Raw genomic sequence first — 21773 nt, 5'->3', positions numbered from 1 at the left:
CGAAGATGAGTGATTTTGGATCGACCCCTCCCGAGCTGTGGCCCAATAAGTGCTTTACGGTTTTTCGAAGATATCTCCGGACATTTAAACGTTAAACTTGTAAGTGATACGTCAAATAAAAGGTATTTACAATACCGATCGACAAAAAAAATGGAAAATGGAAATCGGATGTCCGACTCGTGAGTTAGACTCCTTGGTGTGAAACAGGCACAGGGCGGGAAGCAGTTTTTGCTTGTAGGTCGGCCAAATTTGAACATATTTCGTCTGTACTTTATTAGATCTGTCACTTTATTAGATAGGTATTGACCGTACCAATCAGGGAAAAAAAAGTTCATGAAATTATGTTCTCCGGAGCGTGAGCTAGGTCTCTTGAAGTGAGCTCTTATCTGGCTACTCGGAAGTACAGTGAACGTGGTGTATTTTGAGAATATCTCGAGTAAATTTTGACCGAATTTCATGATTTTTTTTTTGTTTGAAAGGTATTAACGAATGTAAAGCGTCGGTACTATTTCCGGTCTCCTAACAAAATGGCTGCCGGCGGCCATATTGGATTTTAGTAAAAACGATATAAAGTGGGAAAATTTGTACTTAGATAGTTTCTGTTAACATGGAAATAATTAGTTATGTGTGTGGGGTTTCAGGGATTCCATATATGGACATCTATATATACCTATATACAGCTATATTGAGCTATATACAGGCATATAGAGCTATATAATAGCATATTCCTCTGTGAAATGTTTATTTATAGTGAAATATAGTTAAATATAGCGGTATATAGCTGTTTAAATAGGAATTTATGAAATTTGACTTCGTACGGGGCTGTCTATATTGCCTCCGGCAATTTAGTTGTATATGATAACAAGGCAAAGAGTGGATAATGTAAGTGATTTTAAAGGGAGAATAGTTTTTCAGCAGAGAAGAAAATGAAGTAAGAGAAATGAAGAGTTTCACATTAAAGGCTTTTGATACGAATAGGTGTTTCGTACGGGTCGGCGTTAGCTATGTTTTACTCAAGTTATCGTGTACACAGACAGACATTTTATATTGTCATCTACAACCATAGGCAAATGCTTTGCCCTTACCGTCAACTTCAAATTCCACATGTTACAAACTGCCCCCTGAACTTCGTACGGGGCTAAAAACTCCCAAATATTAAAACATAATGATATTCACTTACCTTCGATAGTAAGACTTTGTAAACCAAAGATGTCGAAATAACAATTTGCATATCAAGAGGCGAAGTTACAAAAAAATCAAAGATGAAATCTACCACTGGAACTGAATACAACGCCCACAGTCACAAATTTTGAATTTTTTTTGCGGCCGAGTTATGCATACTATTTGGTATGGGGACATCAAGATTAAACGATCTTCCGAATTTTTAAATATTAATCGACGTTCCAGTTACTCGAATAATTGTATTTTCACACCTTCGAAGGACTTGAGTTAAAATGATCAAAGTCATGAAAGTTTCAAACTACAAGATTTGCTATCAACAACGCGCTTCAAGCATGAGTGTTTTTCCAAATAGGGAACTGAGCCTCGACATTGTGTCAAACAACAGTAAAGCACTGTTAAAAATCATTTTATGCAAAATAGTACTCTATTTGGCAGCTGTCGACTATAATCACTTTCGCTTGAAGTGCGTTCCTAACAAACATAAAACGACGATTAATGGAATGTTAACGCTTGCCGTTTCTAAAAGGTTAAGAAAGTCCGCGTTCGGGGTCTATGTCCTCGAATATGCTGCATCAAACATCACACAAATATCGGCGACATTTCACGTCTTTCACTATCCCAAAAAAAGAAAAATGATGTTACTTAGCCACAAAACAATTCGTTTGATTCAAATGTCTTTCTTTATTATTTTTTTTGTGTAGTTTTTTAGCGATATTTTGAATAACAAAAGAATTACTAATTTACATTTGAATATTATAGCTATCGTTAATTTCTTCTTTTATAAAATTTTGGTATCGCACTTGCAGTATGTTATTAATTTTATTGGTTGTGCAGAAGATATTGAAAGGAATATCATGGAGTTAATATAGTCGGTTGAGTTCATGGTCGTTTCGCAATAATGTCCAATAGTTTATCGTGTTTTTGCTGGAGGAAGTGAAGCTATGTAATCTGTTAATATGGAAATTATTTGAATTTAATAAAAAGAAGTTATATTAAGCCATGATAAACCATACCAAGGGCCCTTTGGATCTCTGGTGGGATTGGTGGTGGTGTTGGTAAATGATCTCCCTGTAATAAAAAATAATACAACAACGTCAAATAAGATGCAGATACAGCTTCACACGAAAATGCAACTTTTGATTTTTCTCACAAAATCGAATAAATAACTATTCCACATCCAATACACTCACCTTTGGTTGAAAGCCATTTACATCGTCAGCTTCGTACGTTAAATTTATGACAGTTCCATCTGGTGCCGTATAGCTAAACGAACCACTTGAGATAATAACATCGCTTGAGTTCGGATCGGTGGCTTTTTTCACTGTACCGACTTCTTGACCTTTGATGCCGTTTGCTGTTTCATAACTGCAATTTTTGTTTGCATTTTAATGATTTTTCGTATTTTTAATTAATTTGTTGGCATGGTGTTGAAATGATTTAAGAATATGATTTATAACAACGAACGTGTAAAGTAATTTCTAACAAACACTTCTCACAGTATTGTATTCAGCTTATTATTTTTCTTTTAAGATGGAATAGGTTGATGGATCTATTATGTTGACTTAAATGAACCAAAGACAAGTTAACTTAATTGGCTACAGCATTTTAATGAGATGGAACTGATGATGGAGCCTTGGGTGTTGTCAGAAGTTGAGTGTCTTTTTCGTTCGAAAGTCAAGCTAATTACTCTGATGCAATTAGCATTTGTTCAGAAACAAAACGAATTGTTCTGTTGTCTGTAGACAAGATCTACTATTGTTAATTTTAACAGTAGCATAACAGTAGTGGATGTTTAAAAATGTATGGAAACCTTTAATTCAATGAACTGGTCCAATTAGTTCTATGACACTCACGAAATTTAATGAGATTTATCATTATGGGTTGACAAATTTCAACCTCGAAATTTTCACCACTTGTTATTCAATCTACGATTTGACATTTTTCACGGAAAGATACCATTTTTAGTTCCTTTAACAGAGTCTTACACATCACGAAAATCAATACATTTCACATCATGGATAAATAATGGATCATCTGGAAATACTTTTGAATCTTTGGGTTCATCTGCACTTTCGAAATATATTTTTTTTTTATATTCGTTCCTACGTATACCAATGCGACCCGCATGTTATATTTTGTCCTATTGACTCACCCAAATTGATAAGCCCCATCGACTTCAATGTTAGAACTTTGACTGATAATTGCAATCGGTTCTTCTTTAGCACCTTGAGGTGCTGCGGATATACATCCGATAAATATTGTAAAAAAGATTAGTTCCTGTGAATAAGAAGAAAAAATATTAAAATATTTCATGTTAAGTATCGAACAGCATAATGCAAGCAAGTGCATGCATGGTATAATAATATATTTTGATGCACTTTACAGATTGTTTCATTGGGTTTTAATGTGTCAATAACATAAAGTTGTTATGTAATATAGTTAGATAGCGATGTTATACAGACTCTATATATGCACCTTTTCGCGTTTCGAATGCTATGTTATATATCCATACGATTCAATCGGTATTTATGTGTGTTTTATGGATTTTATCTTAGCAAAGAGAAGACACCATCGCATAATAAATTTTATGAAGGAATTATGCAAATTGTGATGTTTGATCACGAAAAATTTTTCAAATTATTTTCTAGTTGGAAAAGGTTGTCGTGTTCACTTGAAACTGAAAGCAAATCCATAGTGGTTATTGGAATAAAGTAATTTATGCAGAGGGTGACGTAAATTAATTAGGAAAATTATTTTTGTTGTTTAATTGTTACACAACATCATTACGAAAATATTTTTCCCCTTGCGGTGGTGTTTGAAAGGTTTTACGAACGTAGCATTGAAGTGAATAAACACACAGATAATATGTTTGCATAACATTTGAAGAATAAAAAATTTATGAACAATTCTCACATTTTATTAGCATTAATTTTAATTTGTTTGATAAGTACACACTAAGCGACCCAATTCTATAATATTTTTTGGGTTAAAGGATTATTTCTGGATTTCATATAATTAGGCTAACAAACGCTGAACTGAAATTGTAAGTTTTAAAATTTGTATCCGTATCCCGTTCTCTGGACCCAACAAAACACTAGTTCATTTAGTATGAATTAAAAAAAATGAAATATTGTTTTCTGCTGAAGCATCTAATTTTGCAAGTCTAATTTTTAGGCCAACGACTAACACAATGATCAAAAAACAGTCGCAAAATTTTTTACCAGGGACTAAAATAAGGATTTCTGTGCAGGTGGGAAACTTTTCGAAGGGGCGCCTAAACACAAAATCTTGGGCGCCAAAGTAACAGTTTTTTTTTATCCAAGAATAATATCATCCGTTCAGGACGTTGACGTAAATATATTTTAAAATTTAAAGGGAATTATTCCCCTGACCGTAAGTCTAAGGTCTTTCATCCAAAAAATCATTCAAAATGTCAAAATGTAAAGTCTAGTCAAGTTGCCGATCATACCTAATAATTATCTGCAATTTAATTTTTCGGTCATGTTAGGGGTGTATTTTTACCTGTGGAAAATGCGTCCACAATATGATCTAAAAATCAAATTCCAGAAAATTGCAGATAATTATCGGTTTACTGAACTAAAAGGTATTTTTGGTAGAATATCAGCCCTAAAAATCACAATAGTGGTGAGTTTTTGGGTATGAAGGTGAGTTTTGTCTATAATTTATATACAGTCAAAGGCAGTCAATTTTCAGCATAAATTTGCTTCAGCTGTTTTTGAGCTGATCCACACATACAATCAAAACTGGTTTTCCTTGTTCATACTGTTGAAGCTGCTACACGCACGCGCATGATAGTGGTAAAACCGTATAAAGACTTATAAACGGTTGTGATTGTTTGTATGGATCAGCTGAAAAACAGCTGAAGCAATTTATGCTGAAAATTGACTGCCTTAGACTGTATCTCAATGGATGTAACTGAAAAAATTCTCAAGTAACGTCTGTAACATCTGTGATTTTTGCAGAATTTAGAGGTAAAAATATTTATTCAAATATTCTTCGTTAAATTAGGGTGTGTTCCGCCATTCTAAAAAATCAGAGTAAATTAAATAATGTAGGCACATTCCATGAAGACAAATCAAGTGACCAAAAACGGTAGTAGCACGTTTGTCTAGCATATGGAAAAAAAATCATTGAATTTTTTCATCGTTAAATAGGGGTCCAAAAAATCTGAAAAAATCTCGGATGTTTACCCTTCATACAGACTCCATTGACTCCATTTTGGAGTTTCATACGCCACTCCACTGAAAGTAGTTCGAGGCCAAGACCTTTCGAATGATTTAGTTCCTTTAGTGTCACTTTTTACATGCCAATCCTATTTTCTTTCCATTTTTTTAGTTCTTAGGAAAGTGAAAGCTACAAATGTGAAATACTTTGATTCTGTATCTGTATCTCCATATAAATGATGATAAAAGATTAAAAAACTGATATCGACAATGCCATTATCATTTTCCAACTAGGTTCAATGCGCGGCAGGCAAAATTTGTATTAAAATTACATTCATTTGACTATTTCAAGTCAGATAATTGTAATTTTTCTTGTGGGCAGATCTGGATTCGCAGGTGGGAATTAGAGGGGCGCAGGTGGGAAAATTCCCACCTGCGATGTTCCTTAGTTTAGTCCCTGTTTTTTACTAACTTTCAAAAATTCATATAAATTCATATAAATGTGGATATGAAGCTGATCAAAATTCTGACCAAAATGTACCACCATTTTCTACTATTTGATTCCCCCTCACATTTATAACTTCATTAATGCATAATACTCAAAAGTTAATTTTTCATTTAGAGAAAATTTCTTAAAGCGAATTATACCCCTGCTATACTACACTGCAACAATCATCTACCCACTCATTTCGTTTTAATCATGTCCTTAATAATTTTTAAAACTGATTTGCATCTCGTTGAATCATTTTAAAAGAGCGAGATGTTAAAACTCGATCTACATAATAGTAACATTTCATGAACTAACTTAAAACACTTGAAAAAGTACAAAAAGTAAACATTCTATACAGTCTGCATATCTTTCGCTAGCTATTTCAACCGACGAAAACTATTTTGCCTTGGAATTCTGTTCGTGTATTTCCATTAAATTAAAATTGAAATTAAACTTTGCTAATTTTTATTACTTGACTGACATGATAGGACTTTGTTATATCTCAAATAAAATTATTTTTCCATCGGAATTCTCATCTAAATTTTCTGCAGAGAAAAGTTGTGTCTCCAGTTTCAGAGATGCTTCAACAGATAATTCTTGTGTGTGTTTTTGTCGCATTTAAATATTGTAACTCCAAAGGATTCTTTCCGTGAATATATTTGGAGAGTTATAGAAGAGAAGTGGAAGAAGAAAAAAAAACTTTGCAAATTTATCCAGTTCATGCACAAAATTTCATTATAACAGAGCTTTCATAATACTCTTTCCAACATCTCCAAAGGTTTTGCTGGATGACACACTTTCTTTTAATGTTTTTATAAGAATTCACGCTTCTGAATACATATTGAAGCTTTACATAAAATGTTTTTCTTTTTATCTAAAAACAGAGAAACATGCTAAACTATACGAAAGGTAAAAGTTAAGGAGATTGGGTACCTGCACAAAAACAATTGATTTTTTTAGCACATGTCAAGGTATCTTATTTGTCTTCCCTAACTTTATAAGAAATATTTACTTATTCCATTTACATTTGTGTATTTAGCAGACTAAAACATTTTATTTTATGAAAGTATATGAGCTACACAACTGTGCACATCACCAACATATTTTTTTTATTAGAAAACATTAATAGCAAATAAAGGTAAACATATCTCGGATGAAAACGATGCCCAATTGATTAACTTACGAATTTCATTGCTAATTAAATGTTATCCTTCGATGGAAATATTAAATCCTTTTTGGCGGATCAAGAAACAATATTTTTCTTTAACAACAACGCACCGAATATACTAGCAAACTCAGCTTTAATATCACACATTAATTCCACAAATTAAACAATATACAATTGAATGGTTCTCGCCCGCAGCCACCATTTATATACAAATTACGGAATTTTCATTCATTCATACAATTGTAATGGAATTTGATGGAGATGCCGGTTATTGTTTGAATAAAATTGCATTAGAATATACAACTTTACCCCACCACCATATTGTCGTCAAGTGGTTATGGATATTGGATGACTTTTCTTCAGTCGAATTACAAGTAAGTAAAATAAATTCAAATTCAAATGCCTCACATATGATTTACGATGGATTTGTAGTATAAGTGAAATACTGGTACTATTAGTTTATAGACTTTATGTGCGTCACGTACCATTTGTATTCCATTAAAAACATCTTTGCAGGTTTTATTGAAAAAATAAAATTGTAAAAACTAGTAAGTATGCATAAATTCCTGACAGAAATAAATCGATTTGAAACTATTTCTTATAAAAAAAATTACCACAGTCTCAACCGCAAGCTTTTATTACCTGGAAATATAAGCATTAGCCAATCAGTTTTTGATGTTTTTAAATTTGTCTCATAATGGTACATTACGCGTATGTGGGAAAAAATTTGGTTATCTACAGTAAAGGTTGTCACCCGAGCCGAAGGCGATTGCTACAATTTGGCAGAATGAAGTTAAGTATTGGCCTTCACTTACGAGCAAATCTACAAAGATGTAACAACCAATTTTTGACAAAATACTTTACGTGTTACGGCATGTTTCATTTTCATTTACATTGCCTAATCACGTAAAGCATTGTACTTACGAGGTTCCAAGTTGTTATTTGACAAGTAAGGAATACAGCCCTCCCCTTCGGGTCGGGCTGTAACACCCCACTTATCAAATACACAACTTGGAACCTCGGAAGTAATATACTATTACTTGAATTTTTCGCGAATTTTCTAAATTTTATTGGGAGCTTTTACGAATTTTTCGAAACGAATTTTAAAGAAAACTGTAGATTGCAGTGTAGAGTCTATTTTAGTGAATTTTTTTCTACAATATTTCTCGAAAAAATCACGAACTGCACTAAATTTTACTGAAAAATATTTACAGTGAGAGAAAAGTGAAAGTCGACATGTTTTCTGTTTTGGTAGTTGTTGTGGTTTGCTAAACACAAAAATTGTTTAACAAATGGCAATCTAGATTTTTAGTTTTAGTATTTCATTCTGCTTGCGAGCGCGTGCCAAACCAAAATTCAGAAAATTCAAAAAACGAGATTTGTGCAATGAAAATGTTGTGGGCTCTGCACGGGTATGACTAGAACATTTTTTTCTATCGCATTTATTATAAAAAAGCTTCACTTCCTTGAATATAAGTGTGCTTTTAATGATCAGCATTTTTTGCATCACCTCTGCCAAGAAAATTTCGAAATTTTTACTACAATACCATCACATCGATGAGTGTTATTCTTGAATTCCTTTTTGATTTCGACCAAATATGAAATGTACTTATCATAAAGCATCTTATTCATCTCATTGTATACATTTCGAATATGAATATGAAATAAGTCTTTCATGATAACATTATAACAATGCAAATGTCTTCAGCTATAATGATGTGCATCCTAACGATGATGGCACATACAGATTTTACTTCATTATAACATAGTCTCTGTTTTACCATCTGGATAATTAAAGCGTTCGTTGTGTAATAGCATAGGTTCAGTTGGTAATCTTGTAAATGAGATTCTAGCCTTTGATTTTGCTTGTGGTTTCATCATTATTAAATGAAAAATTTGTAACACAAAATCAATTGTCAAAAACCCAGCCAAAGTTATTTTCTGGAGAAAATATACATTTTCATATATTGTAATATTGTATACAGTTATGTGTGTGCTATTGGTTTGGGTAATATGAAAGTTTCTGTTAATATGCTTCAAAATTTTAGATTCTAAAACTCTCTTTGAGTTTTCTAAAACTACAGGCTCTGACGAATGTGTGGTAACAATAGGATACAGTCAATATTCTGATTGAATAAAGTGACAATTTTCCAGATCAGTAGACTTTACCAATTCGATTGGGAGTATACAAATAGCCTGATCGTTTCGTGCAAATGTTGGTATCGCTTTTTTATTTATTTATTTGCAACATAATATTCGCTTTACCGTCACAAAGGTAAACCATTATATTGCCATTAATAAAACTTTAACTTTAAGTGCACCAATGTAAAAATGTGGAATCCGTTTGCTAATAGATGAACGGCAAAGATATATCGACATTAAAAGAGCTGATATAATGTTTATAGATGAGGTAAGAATTGGGCACGGTTTTTATTTGTTAAATTATTATAACATATAAAGGTACAGACCGATGAGACAGTTTAAAAGTTCATCGAAGTGAAATGAATACGTTCTTTGTCTATCTCTCGACTCGATTATAGTCGAAGTTCGTTATGTGTTTTAACAATAACGAACCTTTTTTTATGTGAAAGGAAATGAGAACATTGTTTAATCGCTTGTGTACGATCTCAAATCGGATTTAATGACAATTTAAATCTTTCACTTACACAAACAGTGTGCATAAATAACATATTAAAGAAAGGAAACAAAGATATACGTAAAACAAAAGTAATTTTAGCCTGTTTGAAGCAGAATTCCAGATAGTTAAGCTCAAAATTAAGTGAGCTTTGTCAGAACTGATGAAGTTTGTTATATGTCTGTTATGCTGTAATATATCACACAAGTTGTTCCGTCTACCCACAAATAGCACTGAGTAATAACCATAAGTTACGTATAATTTTTCGTCCAAATTAATGGATGATACGTGCTGTTCTTTCATTTCTGTCAAGAGTAAACGAATAGTGTGTTTGATAAGGTAGATGTGGAAGACACGATATGTAAAAGGTATTCTATTATATTAAGAACATTTTGCTTCGTTCTAATAAATTGTCACACAAAAATTGCTTTAGTTTGTTTTAGGTGATTTGGCCTCTGCCCCTCTAATACTTGACTCTGCTACTTGACGAATAGTTGTGAAGTTATTGCGAAAATCGGGTGCGTTGATTTCTGTTTAAACCATTAATTAATAACGGGGAAAACAGAAAACAGAAATTCGGGATGTTATCTTATTTAGGATTTCACCGGAATTTTGTTGAAAATTAAATAAATAAAATACTAAAATAAGGAATCTAGATTTTCATTTGCTAAACAAATTTTGTGTGGAATCATTAGAAACCACAACAGCTCCCAAATAAGAAAACATGTCGAATTTCACTTCTTCCTCCATGTATTCCTAAAATTCTAAATTTTAAGAATCTGTTGTAATTGTAAGAAATTTTTGAGAATTAATTCTTACAAATTCTTAAATTAAGATGTTTTAGAAATTTTTTAGAATCTTTAAGAATTTTAGGTTTTTTTTAAGAATTTAAAGAATAAATAAGCCCTGATTGAGAATGCAACAAGTTTGACTGACTTTGCATTTTTCTTGTAACTTTGATTTTCAACATCATTACTTACTCTTTCCGATAATTAGTTTATCGTGTGATACGACACATACACGGCACATGTTGAAGACTGAATAGAATATACAAACCTTTTCTCTCTTCAAAGTTCTTCTTCAAATAACATGCCTCAATGTTCTAGATTAATTTCTGCAAAGTAGTTATTAGTACTTCTCTTCCGCAACTGTGAATGTCCAAGAAATTCTCATGTCAAAATATTTTAAAACCCTGCAAGACTTACTCAACAATCATAAAAACAGAAGCCAAAAGATGTATCTCAATATACCAGATTTATTTGCCAATTTTAATGTTTAACGAATTAATTTTCGTAATTGAAGCGCCATTTACATTTACAAATTTTACACCTTGCAATTTTAAGTAAAATTATTTAAAATTATTATTTGTATCAAGCGCGTCGAGAACATAAAATTGAGTTTACCATTTGACACAGAAAATAAACTTTACATTTTTGTTGGCGATTCAGCTGAGATGCAACGTAACAAGTAACATTATAATGTTAATCTTCTTGTTCGAAGGTGGTAAATAGCAACCTTCACATTTAAACGGTTTAATTGCACAAATAATGTAACATTTTATATTTTCTGTGTATACATATTCGATGGCGAGTGATTGTGAATTAGAAAAATAATTTGCATAAATCATGGCGTCTAATGTTGTTAAATAAATAAATTGCTTTCTATAATTGGAAGATGATTAATGCATCATTATATGGCCACATTGCTTTATTTACTTCACATCGATGGAAGGTGTTCGATATGGCACTTTTCGGTACTGTTCTTTCAGAAATCGAATATTGATTGTGCTGGATATAAAGAGAAACATATTGAAAAGTAGAGTAGAAAAGTGTTGAATTTGAGAATTGAAAGCATGACTGTGACTACAAACGACACAACAGAAATTTTTCTTATCAACTTAAAAGGGGATCTGTGGAAAATCTGTTTACAAACAGACGCGACAGTTTAAATTTAAAGCTCAACACTAGGCGTCACCCTTTAAGCGGGTCAGGTCCATTGACTGACAATTTTATTAATAAAAAATATATTATTTTCCGTTGTTAAACTTCCAAAACATCACAAATAACGGATATAAAAACCTTCGCTTGAGTCCAAAAATCTTTGGAAAAGTACTTTTTGTGTTCTCAAATTTCTTGAAAAGCGGTAAGATTTTTAATCAACCCTAAATCACAAATACAAGGACTCGTGTGAACTACGACCCTCGCTTCGCTCTGGCCGCAGATTTCCCACTTGTATAAGTTGTATATTATTCTGTTTCATAGTCTTATTGTTAACGCTAATTAGAAGTAAGTGATGCGAATATAGAAGGATTAAATTAAATTAAAAAATAGTACGGTAGACGTTCTTGCCTTACTTTTATGTACAAAAAGGAAGTCCCCCGGTACTTACTACACGACCTTTAATCTTGAATAAAATATAACGACTCGTGCAAACGTATAGGGACAAACGATTCCGTTCTTCTTAACATTTCATACAACCTTTGGGACAAACATTTTAGAGTATTTTCTAGCATAAGACCCTTACAGTCAAAGGAATAAACGTTGATTCACAAGATGGAAAACCATAATTACTTTCACATAATCCAGAATTATCTTAACCGAAAATGCGGAACTGTTTATAATCTCATCAATGCGAACATAAAAAATTAATGGAGAATTTTCAACAACAAAATTCAGAAACGATCAATACGAGAAAATTTCATTACAACATCACGTGACATATTAGGAGCTGTTAAACCAATTATCCCCAAATATTTTATCCATTTAAGTAATTATCTATAAGTAAAGGAAATAAGCGTTTCGAATTACCATGTCCAGCAATGTGTACACCCTCCCATTTCGCAACTGATATTTTATACCGTATAGGCTTATGTACGGGTCGAGACTTCCATTGTAAATGTCTTGCAATAATATGGAACATGAAAGAAAATCGTCTCTGATGTTTCTGCTAGCCAACGAAAAGCGAATATAAGAATCGACGGAATAGAAGGAGGAATGGTAAATAAATATCCACTTAAAGGGAAATTATCCACTCTGTTATGGCATCAACAAAGATATCGTAAATTTGTGTTTTGGGTCTGGTGAATTAAAGGGATTCGATTTTCATGGACTTAATTGTTTCGTTATCATATTTCTTTACCGTTTTGGTAGTCGATACCATAAATTATACTACGCTGTTTTCTTTCTAAGATTTTATATTTTATCCAAAATATATAACACAAAAATGTTTTAACAAAATTCTTTAAAATTCTTAAACTTAATTCGGAAACGAACCAACAATTTCTTCTTTTTTTTTAAATCTCTACTGAACATTAACCACTATATATAATATTATATGCAGATATGAAAATTGACACAGGAATATAAAATGCTTATGAGGAAGTGACAGCTGTATTTAATTGATGAATATTAAAATATCCTTGGATTATTTCTTTCAATAACAAAATGGCCATCTGAGCTAGTTTTTTCTTTGTAAGAACTTTTACACTTTAAAAAAAGATGAAGCCTTTTCAATACAAAAGAACTTCTAAGTGAACAAAGACAAATAATGGGAAACCAATTTGAATATTGAATGACACTTTGAGGAGAAAACTGTTGAGATTGTTCGAAAGAAAAAAGAACTGTTTTAGTATGAAAAGAAACTAAACAAAAACTTTAACCTACTCTCACATTTAGCATTCTCTTAAACCTCGACAACTTTTAGATTAAAACATTATTTTTCTACCATAGCAACTGTCTAGCAGTAACACAATCAAAATTGTGTGTCAAATAGTGGTTCAGAATCAATCAAGTTGAATTTTCATTTTCTTTTCTTTTTCTGTTTGAAAAGTTGAAAATTTGAAAAAGAAAAACAAAAATTTGATTGATTGTGACCCTCCACCGTTTGACATTAAATTTGGTTTGTGTCGCTGCTAGAGTTGTTACGCATTAACTTTCACAGACTGCTATTGGAACTAAACAGAAATATTCCTTTTTTGTGTTTTTTTTATTAACTTGGAAAACGGACATGATGGCTCGGATAGTTTGTAAAATTACCGTATGCGGTATGCGCTGTTATTCATTGAGATGATGGATTGTGTTCGGAACACCTATATAATCGTCTTAAATAAACACTCACTTAGGCGCATCAGTTTTTAAACTTTAAAGAATATATCACAAACATAATTTGATAAAATTACAAAGTTGTGGGTAAATGTTATTTCAATGATAATACTACAAGTTTCACTTAGAGTGTAATATTGCTGGTCTAGAATTAAATATAATTTACACATTTATATTAATGTTTTTATTTACACATAACATGCACATTTATACACACACTCATCGCCTATACTTACCGTAAATGTGAATTCGCAAAATTAATTAACTTATCAAATATTCTAATTTTTGTAATTTATTTTTTAACATTTATTACTAAGTCTTTCAAATATAATAATAATAATTTTTCTCTTAAATTAACTTGTTAGCATTAGTTTTTGTTAAACACACGATAAAAATATATAGCCCAAACGTTCACTTATTTTATAAAATTTTTGTTGCCTTTGGGTTTGATATATATTCAATTTTAAATAAATACTTTGTTGCGTTGTGATTTTCTTTTTTCTCTTTTTCTCATATAAATAAATTGTTTTTTCTTTGGTATTTGCTTAACTTAGCTGGAACAAGATAATCTTCCGACACTTTCCAAAACAAGATCAGAACATTCAGTTGAGATTTTCACTTATAGCTGTGGTAGTTGTTGCTGGTCGAATGGAATTCATATGAATTTCGGATGAGGCTGTCGAATGGAGATATGGTGGAAGATTGGCTCGATCACTAATCTTACAATTTATGTGTCGGAAGGAGCAACAATTCTAAAATGAAAGAAAAGATCCTAAAGAAGGTAGATTGAGTGATAGTTCGGTTTTAGTCACATCAAAGTCACATCGAAGACAACATATAAAAAATCGAATTCATTTCGGTGCATATGGAAAATGGAAAAATACGGAAAAGTGTTGCAAGATGTACATTGACTAAGGGAAACATCTCGATTTGTGTTTGATTCTTACCTTTAATGTTCTTTGAAATGCATAGCGGAATTCACGATTGAAATATGCATAGATTAGAGGATTTAGAGCACTATTGAAATAACCAATCCAGAATACAATTCCAACCACAATTTTTGGTGATGAACACGATGATGCACATAGTGATGATATGACGTACCTGAGTTGGTAGATAGATAGAATTCAATACAAATTAATGTTTGATGAAAGTGTAAATATCATTTAATTGCCTTACCACAAAAAGAATGGTAACCAACATAACAAGAAAGCACTCATTATGATTCCTAACGTTCGGGCAGCCTTTTTCTCACGTCGCATTTTACTTATGGCACAGGGCTCGACAGTATGAATGCTTTGTCGCTGAACTGATATGCCATTGATTTGTAAATGTTTATCCAGAAGCAAAGCTGCAACTTTGGATCTAGGAGTAAAAAAAAAAATTAAAAAAATTTCCACCTACTTTATGTTAAGCCGAAAATCTGTGGGTGGAAAATGAAAATTTGTTTTCATTTCTTAAGATTAAACACTTTTGTAAACCAAGAGACCGTGAAATCCACCAGTATTATACATTTAAAGTGACGAAAAAGTTCTTCACTTAAGTTACTAGAAGTAAAGAAAAACCAATTATGCCTTTCTGTTTGCCTGTCAGCTTATATCGTCAATTTTAGTAATAAAAAGTTTTGTGCTTTTAGGGAGCATCGTTTTTGAAAACCCAATTGATGAAGTGTATTATTAAAAATTTGCGCGGAAATGGATTAAGTGAACTGTGGCGATCCACATTGAGGTGTAATAAATAAATGAAAATGTAATTGAAGCCGTCGATACATGGTGCATAAAAAGTATCTAATTGCGTCAACACTAGCTACCGTTACGGTTTATTAGATAAATTTAGGCTAACGAATGGAAAACAGGCATGAATAAATTTCGGTCTCCATTTTATAGAATGAATTGTAAATATATGCCGTTTAACAGGATACACGTGGCATATTGGAATTTTAAATGTCCTATTTATACCCTCAAATGATCGCATTGATATCAGGAGAGAAGAAAAATATTCAATAAAAAAAGGTATGAAATTTATGTGCAAATTTCTGTTTTTTCATATTGGTTTTTCATTAAATTGTTTATAACACAAATACGTATATCTAGAGATGGAGCGCACACAATACACCCTAAAATATTCTGGAAAGCAAATAATCATAGATTGTGCCGAATAATTTTATTTAGAAATTTTGTGTATTAGACGTATACATACGAACGCTGTATTTGGAAATGTTTCGTTTGAATATGAATCCTAATTTCGGAAGCATACAACCATTTTAAAAGTCTTAAGTCGTAAGCCATAGGCAGAATTGTAAATTATCATGCAGATATTGACGATTCGCTTTAACCTTTCTGAAACGACACGCGTATCGCGCGATATATTCCATAAATCTTTTACTTCTTTTACTTAAAGTAACAATCTTTTACTTCATTCGTTTGAACATACATTTCACTACATAAGACCAAATTAGCTGTACAGCACATCGCAGTTATTATCGTTTCTGTCGACAACAAATGATTAGCCGTTTGTTAATGAAAGTCGATAAAATTTGACATTAGAATGTAACAACTGTACTGATCATCAATTATAATTTTTATAGACAATAGGCGACAAACATTAGACTGTATGAGCTCTAGTTAGTGCGTTCGACAGTTAAAATGTTTGCTTCAACAAATAAAGGAATAGATTTTTAGCCAAACACTGCACTGTTCTGCAAAAACAAAGAAGAACTAGATTTAATGAGTTAAATCACGATACACTCGCCACGCCGCGCCATTCACGGCATAAAATCAATCTCTTTTGAAGCAGTATCCTAAACAACTTTTCATATAAAATCAAAGTTATTAATAACTGACGGCGTTTTAAATTGTTCGATGCGGGTATATTGTGGGAATTCAACTTCCGAAATTCGAAAATTATTATCACCTGCTACCCAACATCGGGCGACCAATTAGCAAGCAATTTATGTAAAAAGTATGGATTTTGCTAGTTGTGTAGTACAGATATACCATTACAAGTTAGCTAAGCATGGTATTTACAATGTTTTATGGTTGGCTGTGTCGAAATTTACACGCAAAGGAAAATGTTTATAATTCATTTAATCTTACAAATAACTCACGTTAATACAATCGGTATATTACCCATAATAAGGTAGGTAAATCAATTAAGCAGAATATACCGAAAAAAATGTGGCGCAGTACACTACTGTACACTACTGTAGTAGTGGAGGTTTTTATTACTTCTTTCAATCGATACATTCTCGAAGAAAAAAAAATGGTAGAAAGTTTCGAAAACTCACCTGTACAACAAGCGTTCTTGTCTATCCGCTTCCTTATAAATTTTATAATACATTAAAATCATCACGATTCCTGGTATCCAAAAACTAACCGATGAACTAATCAGTGCATAAGATTTGTTAACTTTAAATTCACATATATACGGATGTGACTTTAAATAGTCTAAATGTTCAGCAGTGGTATACCTAATACAAAAATCAATTAGTAATATGTCTGAATGAAATATGAAATAAATATTCACCATCCAAGAAAGATCGGCACGAATGAGAGAATTGCTGGGAATGTCCACACGATACATAACATGAAAATTACCTAAATGAAATAGAAACAAGCAATCAATGTACACTCCGTTGACAAGCTTAAAATACAAAACTTACTCTAGAAAAAGTCATTATCAAAGGATAATCCAATGGTTGAACTATGGCATAATATCTGTCCACTGATATACAACAAAGGTGAAGTATGCTCGCCGTAGACTTTTACATGAAAATTGTACAGAATGTTGTTAAATTATAAAACTTGAACCTAGAGAATTCAGCAAATAAACAAATGCATCAGCCTTCGGAAACGATTCAGTCCAAACTTTAAAAGACTTTTATTCGGAAATAATATCTGACTTACGACTGAAAAGGAAATTAAAATGCTTTTTATCGTATCACAAGTGGTTAGATAAGTACAAAATTATTGATTTACCACCGTTCGTATATTTTACCAAAAGCTTTCGGTTCACAAAGTACACGAAGTACATTATTTCAAGGCCTTGTGGCAGAAAAAAATGATTGCATGTTTCACACGAAGGGTACATGTGTAAAAACCTAACGTTCAATTAATCCTCAACATTTTATCGTAACGAAAGCTATAAAGGAATAAATAAGGCAGTCTTCCGGGTCGTGTGAAAGTAAACTAAAGATGCTAAATGAACCCTGTAGTCAACAGGCAAACGACTAAATTGCTTCTTGAAACATGAAAGGACAATGTTAAAATATATTTGTGCCTGATGGACCGGAAATTCATGCAAAACAGACTATTTATCCTGACTTAATACATCTGTTTCTTTTTTGTAAAGAAAACTCATTTTGGATGGAGTAATAAGTTGAAATAAATTTACTTACAAAATACACATCTAAACTATTCCACACATCGCACATGGTTGAACCGAAGAGCCATTTACCAGCCAATTCTACAGAAGCATTAAATGTCATCGCACAAAGGGCCACTAACATATCAGCCATGGCTAACGAAACCACAAAATAGTTAGTTATTACTCTGAAAGAAATAATGATTGTTAGTTTATATAGAGGTAGTGGACTTGTGGTTATGTATAATCAATGATAAGCATGAATTCGAATCACTATATGTCAAATTAGTAACCGTAACCGCAACCGCAATGAAAATGTTGTGAACGGTAGAAATGTAACATCACCCAATAAATTTCATCCCTTATCGGAATTACTCAATCACAAAGTCAAGTCGAAAATTGTTAGCATAGTGTACAACTCACAAGAGTTTACAAACTTGCCTTTTATGTATTTGCCAATTCGAGTTATTTTTGTTCGATATGGAGGAGTTTGGGTAGGTATGTATATTGAATGTAGCTTGATAATAGATGTATATTGCTTCGATTGATCGATTGTTCTGTTTTTTTCGACGGCTTTACGTTATTGTTTTGGAGCGACTCCCTATTTTGCAAATATTTTTTCAAATATCAAAAAGTACCCTACTGTTATTTTACGACACACAATGAATCAAAGTCTTAAGAAAAAGAAATCGAATGTTCAATGCGAAAAGTACTATTGTTTATATAAATGAATTCAAAAAAATAAAATCTCGTCGATATTTATCACTAACAAAGCTAATAACGTCTTTGTTTATGAATCCTTCAAAATTTATCCATCTCGGAAGGGTTCTTAACATAAAAAACTTTTTAAAATTTCAATACTTTTGTTATTGGAGAAATGATATAAAGTTGATGGCTCCTTCATTATTACACAGTAAACAACGCGAATAGTTTTCATCACCATGCAATAGTATTTTACATGCTACATGCGTCGAAAACCGTACTTTTCATGTTTCAAGCACTATTTTCGACGCCCTCAGCATGTAAAATTAAATTACTCTGAAGAAGAAAAAAAAACGCTACGTCTCCTTTTCGTGTGTTTATTGACCTCGGCTTCGCCTCGGATCATTAAAATTCACATGAAAACTCGTTTTCATCTTTTTATTATGTCAATAAACTTGAAATTACATTGAGTACAATTCCAACTACCCTGAGACAAAAATCTCTCTCAATTAGCCGAAATTCCTGCTGTACATAAATGAAAACTTTTTTTCATTTACTTCTGAAATCCCTGAATTTCTATCACCAAGACAAATGGTTTTATTTTGTTTTATTTTCAATAATAGAAAAGCAAAAATCATTGTTCAAATATTGATTGCTTAATCGTATCCCTAGGGGTGTATGTTTTGGTTGCGCTAATTAACATGATTGATTAATGAATACGAAGGGAAAAAAAAGGTTGCTGTGTAGCCTTAAATTGATGCGCCATGTTTTTTATTGTGGGCACATTATCTTTCCAATGTATACATAAAATCTACTAGGTGGGTTTCCATCTATTTTATTTTATTGTTTAATGTGGTGGTTATAAATTAAATTTGTTGATTTGTTTTCGCAAATTTTAACGTTACAGGGATGTACGCACTTTGCAAAACTTTTTAGATTTTAATGGATTTTGTTACCTTCGTGGAAAAAGTACGTTTCTAGCTAATTTTATTGAAAAATTTTTAACTTTGGAATAGGAATTATAGGATCTAGAAAACAGCCTCAAGTTAATCAATTGTCGTAAAATTAGACGGTGAAACCGACAGGACTATAAAACCATTAGTTGGGCTTTTTATCTCGTATTTACAAAAAAAAGCGTGCACCAAAGCTCATCATATCCTCAGAGAAAAAATATTAATCAAATAGAAACCGAAGACTGTACTAACCTTCATTTCTTCCCTCCCGCTGATTTAGATAAACAATTCTATCGTGACAGAGACGCTGTTTTGGCCTCATGAGGTCAGCACATTCATTTCGGAATTTTAAGCCCTACTCACGTAAAAAGAATCTGCTTCCGGAGAATTGTCTATTTTGATTCTCTATTTGATACTAAACAATATTCTAGAATATAGAAATTGCTTCTGAATCGCCTAACGCAAGCCAATTTTCCATGAAAACGCATGGTAACGCATAGAGACGTGTGGTAACGCATACATTTTCGATTTCGTCACATGATTCAGAAACAATTTTTTGCCAATTATGATGTTATATCAGGGGCTATTTAGTCGAATTAATTTGCCGAAATTCGCCAAAATTCGTCGAAATTCGCCAAAATTCTCCCAAATTAAAAAATTCAAATTTTGAAAATTTTCTTCCAAATTTATGTTTTTTGAAATATTTTGCTAGTTTTGTGATATAGCATAACAAAAATATGCAAGAATCTACCAAATTCACATATATATGTAAAATTCACAAAATTAGGACATTTTTCATCGTTTGGCCAAAAAAAAACCTTCATGGCTTCCCGGTTAAAAATAGATTTTTAGAATGTCTTGGCCAAAAATATGTAACTAAGTTCTACGATTCTTTGAAATTTCTTAAAATCATGTATAAATTCACAAAAATTCGCAAAAATTCGTCAAAGTTCGCCAAAATTCGTCAAAATTCGCCAAAATTCGTCAAATTCGCCAAAATTCGTCAAATTCGCCAAAATTCGCTAATAATTCAACTAAATAGCCCCTGTGTTATATTGAAATGAACAATCCTCCGGAAGTTCTAAAACGGATTTATTTAACGTGGGCTGTCATACCACATCTACACAGCATTATGATTCGTACGTTTGTATTCGATACCCCATGTGGAATGAATAACATGAAATGAATTGAAATTGTTGGATCTCATTAATCCACGGGTGTACTTATGAGTATTTGATTGAATAGTTTGGGATTTGAGATAATAAATTTCAAAAGAAAAAGAATTTAAGCAGTAGAGCTTATCTTCTATATAGTATGCCTTAAACTTACGAAGCACAGTTGCAGTGGATTGGTTAAAATAACATAAAAGATAATGTAAGTTTGAATTTTATCTGCACTGTAAATACCAGCCGTGAATCTGAAGAAACCAAAAACGAGTGAATAATGGATAATATAGATTGATTTGGACGTTGGATATTAAATTTTCATTTATTTCATTTGTCGGAACAAGTTTTGGTTATACACTGTACTCAATAAAAAAACCAATCTTCATCTATCCGACCGTAGTCAATCAAACAGAAACATCAGTATTACACACAAGAGAATTGAAAGTTATTTTATTTTAATGAAAAGCAAAACTTGAGAAAATATAAGTATAAGACCGATAGAAAAGTTATCCCTCATGCATCGTATAGCATTGTACAGACGTTGTATGTATCATATGAATAAAAATAAAATGATGAGCGCAATATTGAAGAAATGAATATAACCCAAGTATTTGTCAATAAGGAGCGCTCTGCTATTTAAAATAGAAAGAAAAATTGCGAATGTGCTCAAACAGTTAGATATACACGATAACTCATCGACAAATCTCAACATGCTCAGAAATATTTATTCCAAAATAAAGAAAGCATACAATCGACTAGACCTTTCTTATCTTTGTGTAAAAGAAATGGCATATATTTTCCGAACGTACCCCTATAAAAGTCCAACAACAC

General features: G+C 32.0%; 2 protein-coding genes and 1 long non-coding RNA gene across 5 annotated transcripts in view; 1 reads left to right on the top strand and 2 right to left on the bottom strand.

The window, feature by feature from the left end:
- Positions 1–1843: 1843 nt before the first annotated feature.
- Positions 1844–7229, bottom strand: LOC119081501 (endocuticle structural glycoprotein ABD-4-like). The gene is made up of 5 exons (XM_037190507.1): positions 7040–7229; positions 3335–3459; positions 2373–2547; positions 2196–2250; positions 1844–2130 (listed from the first exon to the last, which is right to left on the bottom strand). Exons 1-5 carry the CDS (start codon positions 7046–7048, stop codon positions 2093–2095), a joined length of 402 nt encoding a protein of 133 aa, XP_037046402.1. The 5' UTR covers positions 7049–7229; the 3' UTR covers positions 1844–2092.
- LOC119081524 lies at positions 6736–7184 on the top strand. Its single transcript, XR_005088497.1, has 2 exons — positions 6736–6827; positions 6899–7184. It is a non-coding gene; the product is annotated as an uncharacterized LOC119081524 (long non-coding RNA).
- A 5615-nt stretch (positions 7230–12844) lies between the features above and the next one.
- The window catches only part of LOC119081442 (octopamine receptor beta-1R-like), a 32384-nt gene continuing 23455 nt past the window's right edge, over positions 12845–21773 (bottom strand). For 2 of the 3 annotated variants that reach the window (XM_037190374.1, XM_037190375.1), the window contains 7 exons: positions 18156–18309; positions 17421–17519; positions 17285–17355; positions 17046–17228; positions 14939–15124; positions 14707–14863; positions 12845–14511 (listed from right to left, as the gene is read on the bottom strand). In XM_037190374.1, coding sequence (XP_037046269.1) covers positions 14362–14511; positions 14707–14863; positions 14939–15124; positions 17046–17228; positions 17285–17355; positions 17421–17519; positions 18156–18309 — 1000 coding nt within the window. In that variant the 3' untranslated portion in view covers positions 12845–14361. Of the gene's footprint in view, positions 14532–14706; positions 14864–14938; positions 15125–17045; positions 17229–17284; positions 17356–17420; positions 17520–18155; positions 18310–21773 lie in introns of all 3 variants that reach the window. The other variant, XM_037190376.1, reaches the window with a different exon arrangement.

The sequence above is a fragment of the Bradysia coprophila genome, unplaced genomic scaffold, assembly GCF_014529535.1.
Source record: "Bradysia coprophila strain Holo2 unplaced genomic scaffold, BU_Bcop_v1 contig_358, whole genome shotgun sequence".
NCBI classification, from domain to species: domain Eukaryota; kingdom Metazoa; phylum Arthropoda; class Insecta; order Diptera; family Sciaridae; genus Bradysia; species Bradysia coprophila.
This window is presented reverse-complemented; position numbering and strand designations above follow the sequence as displayed.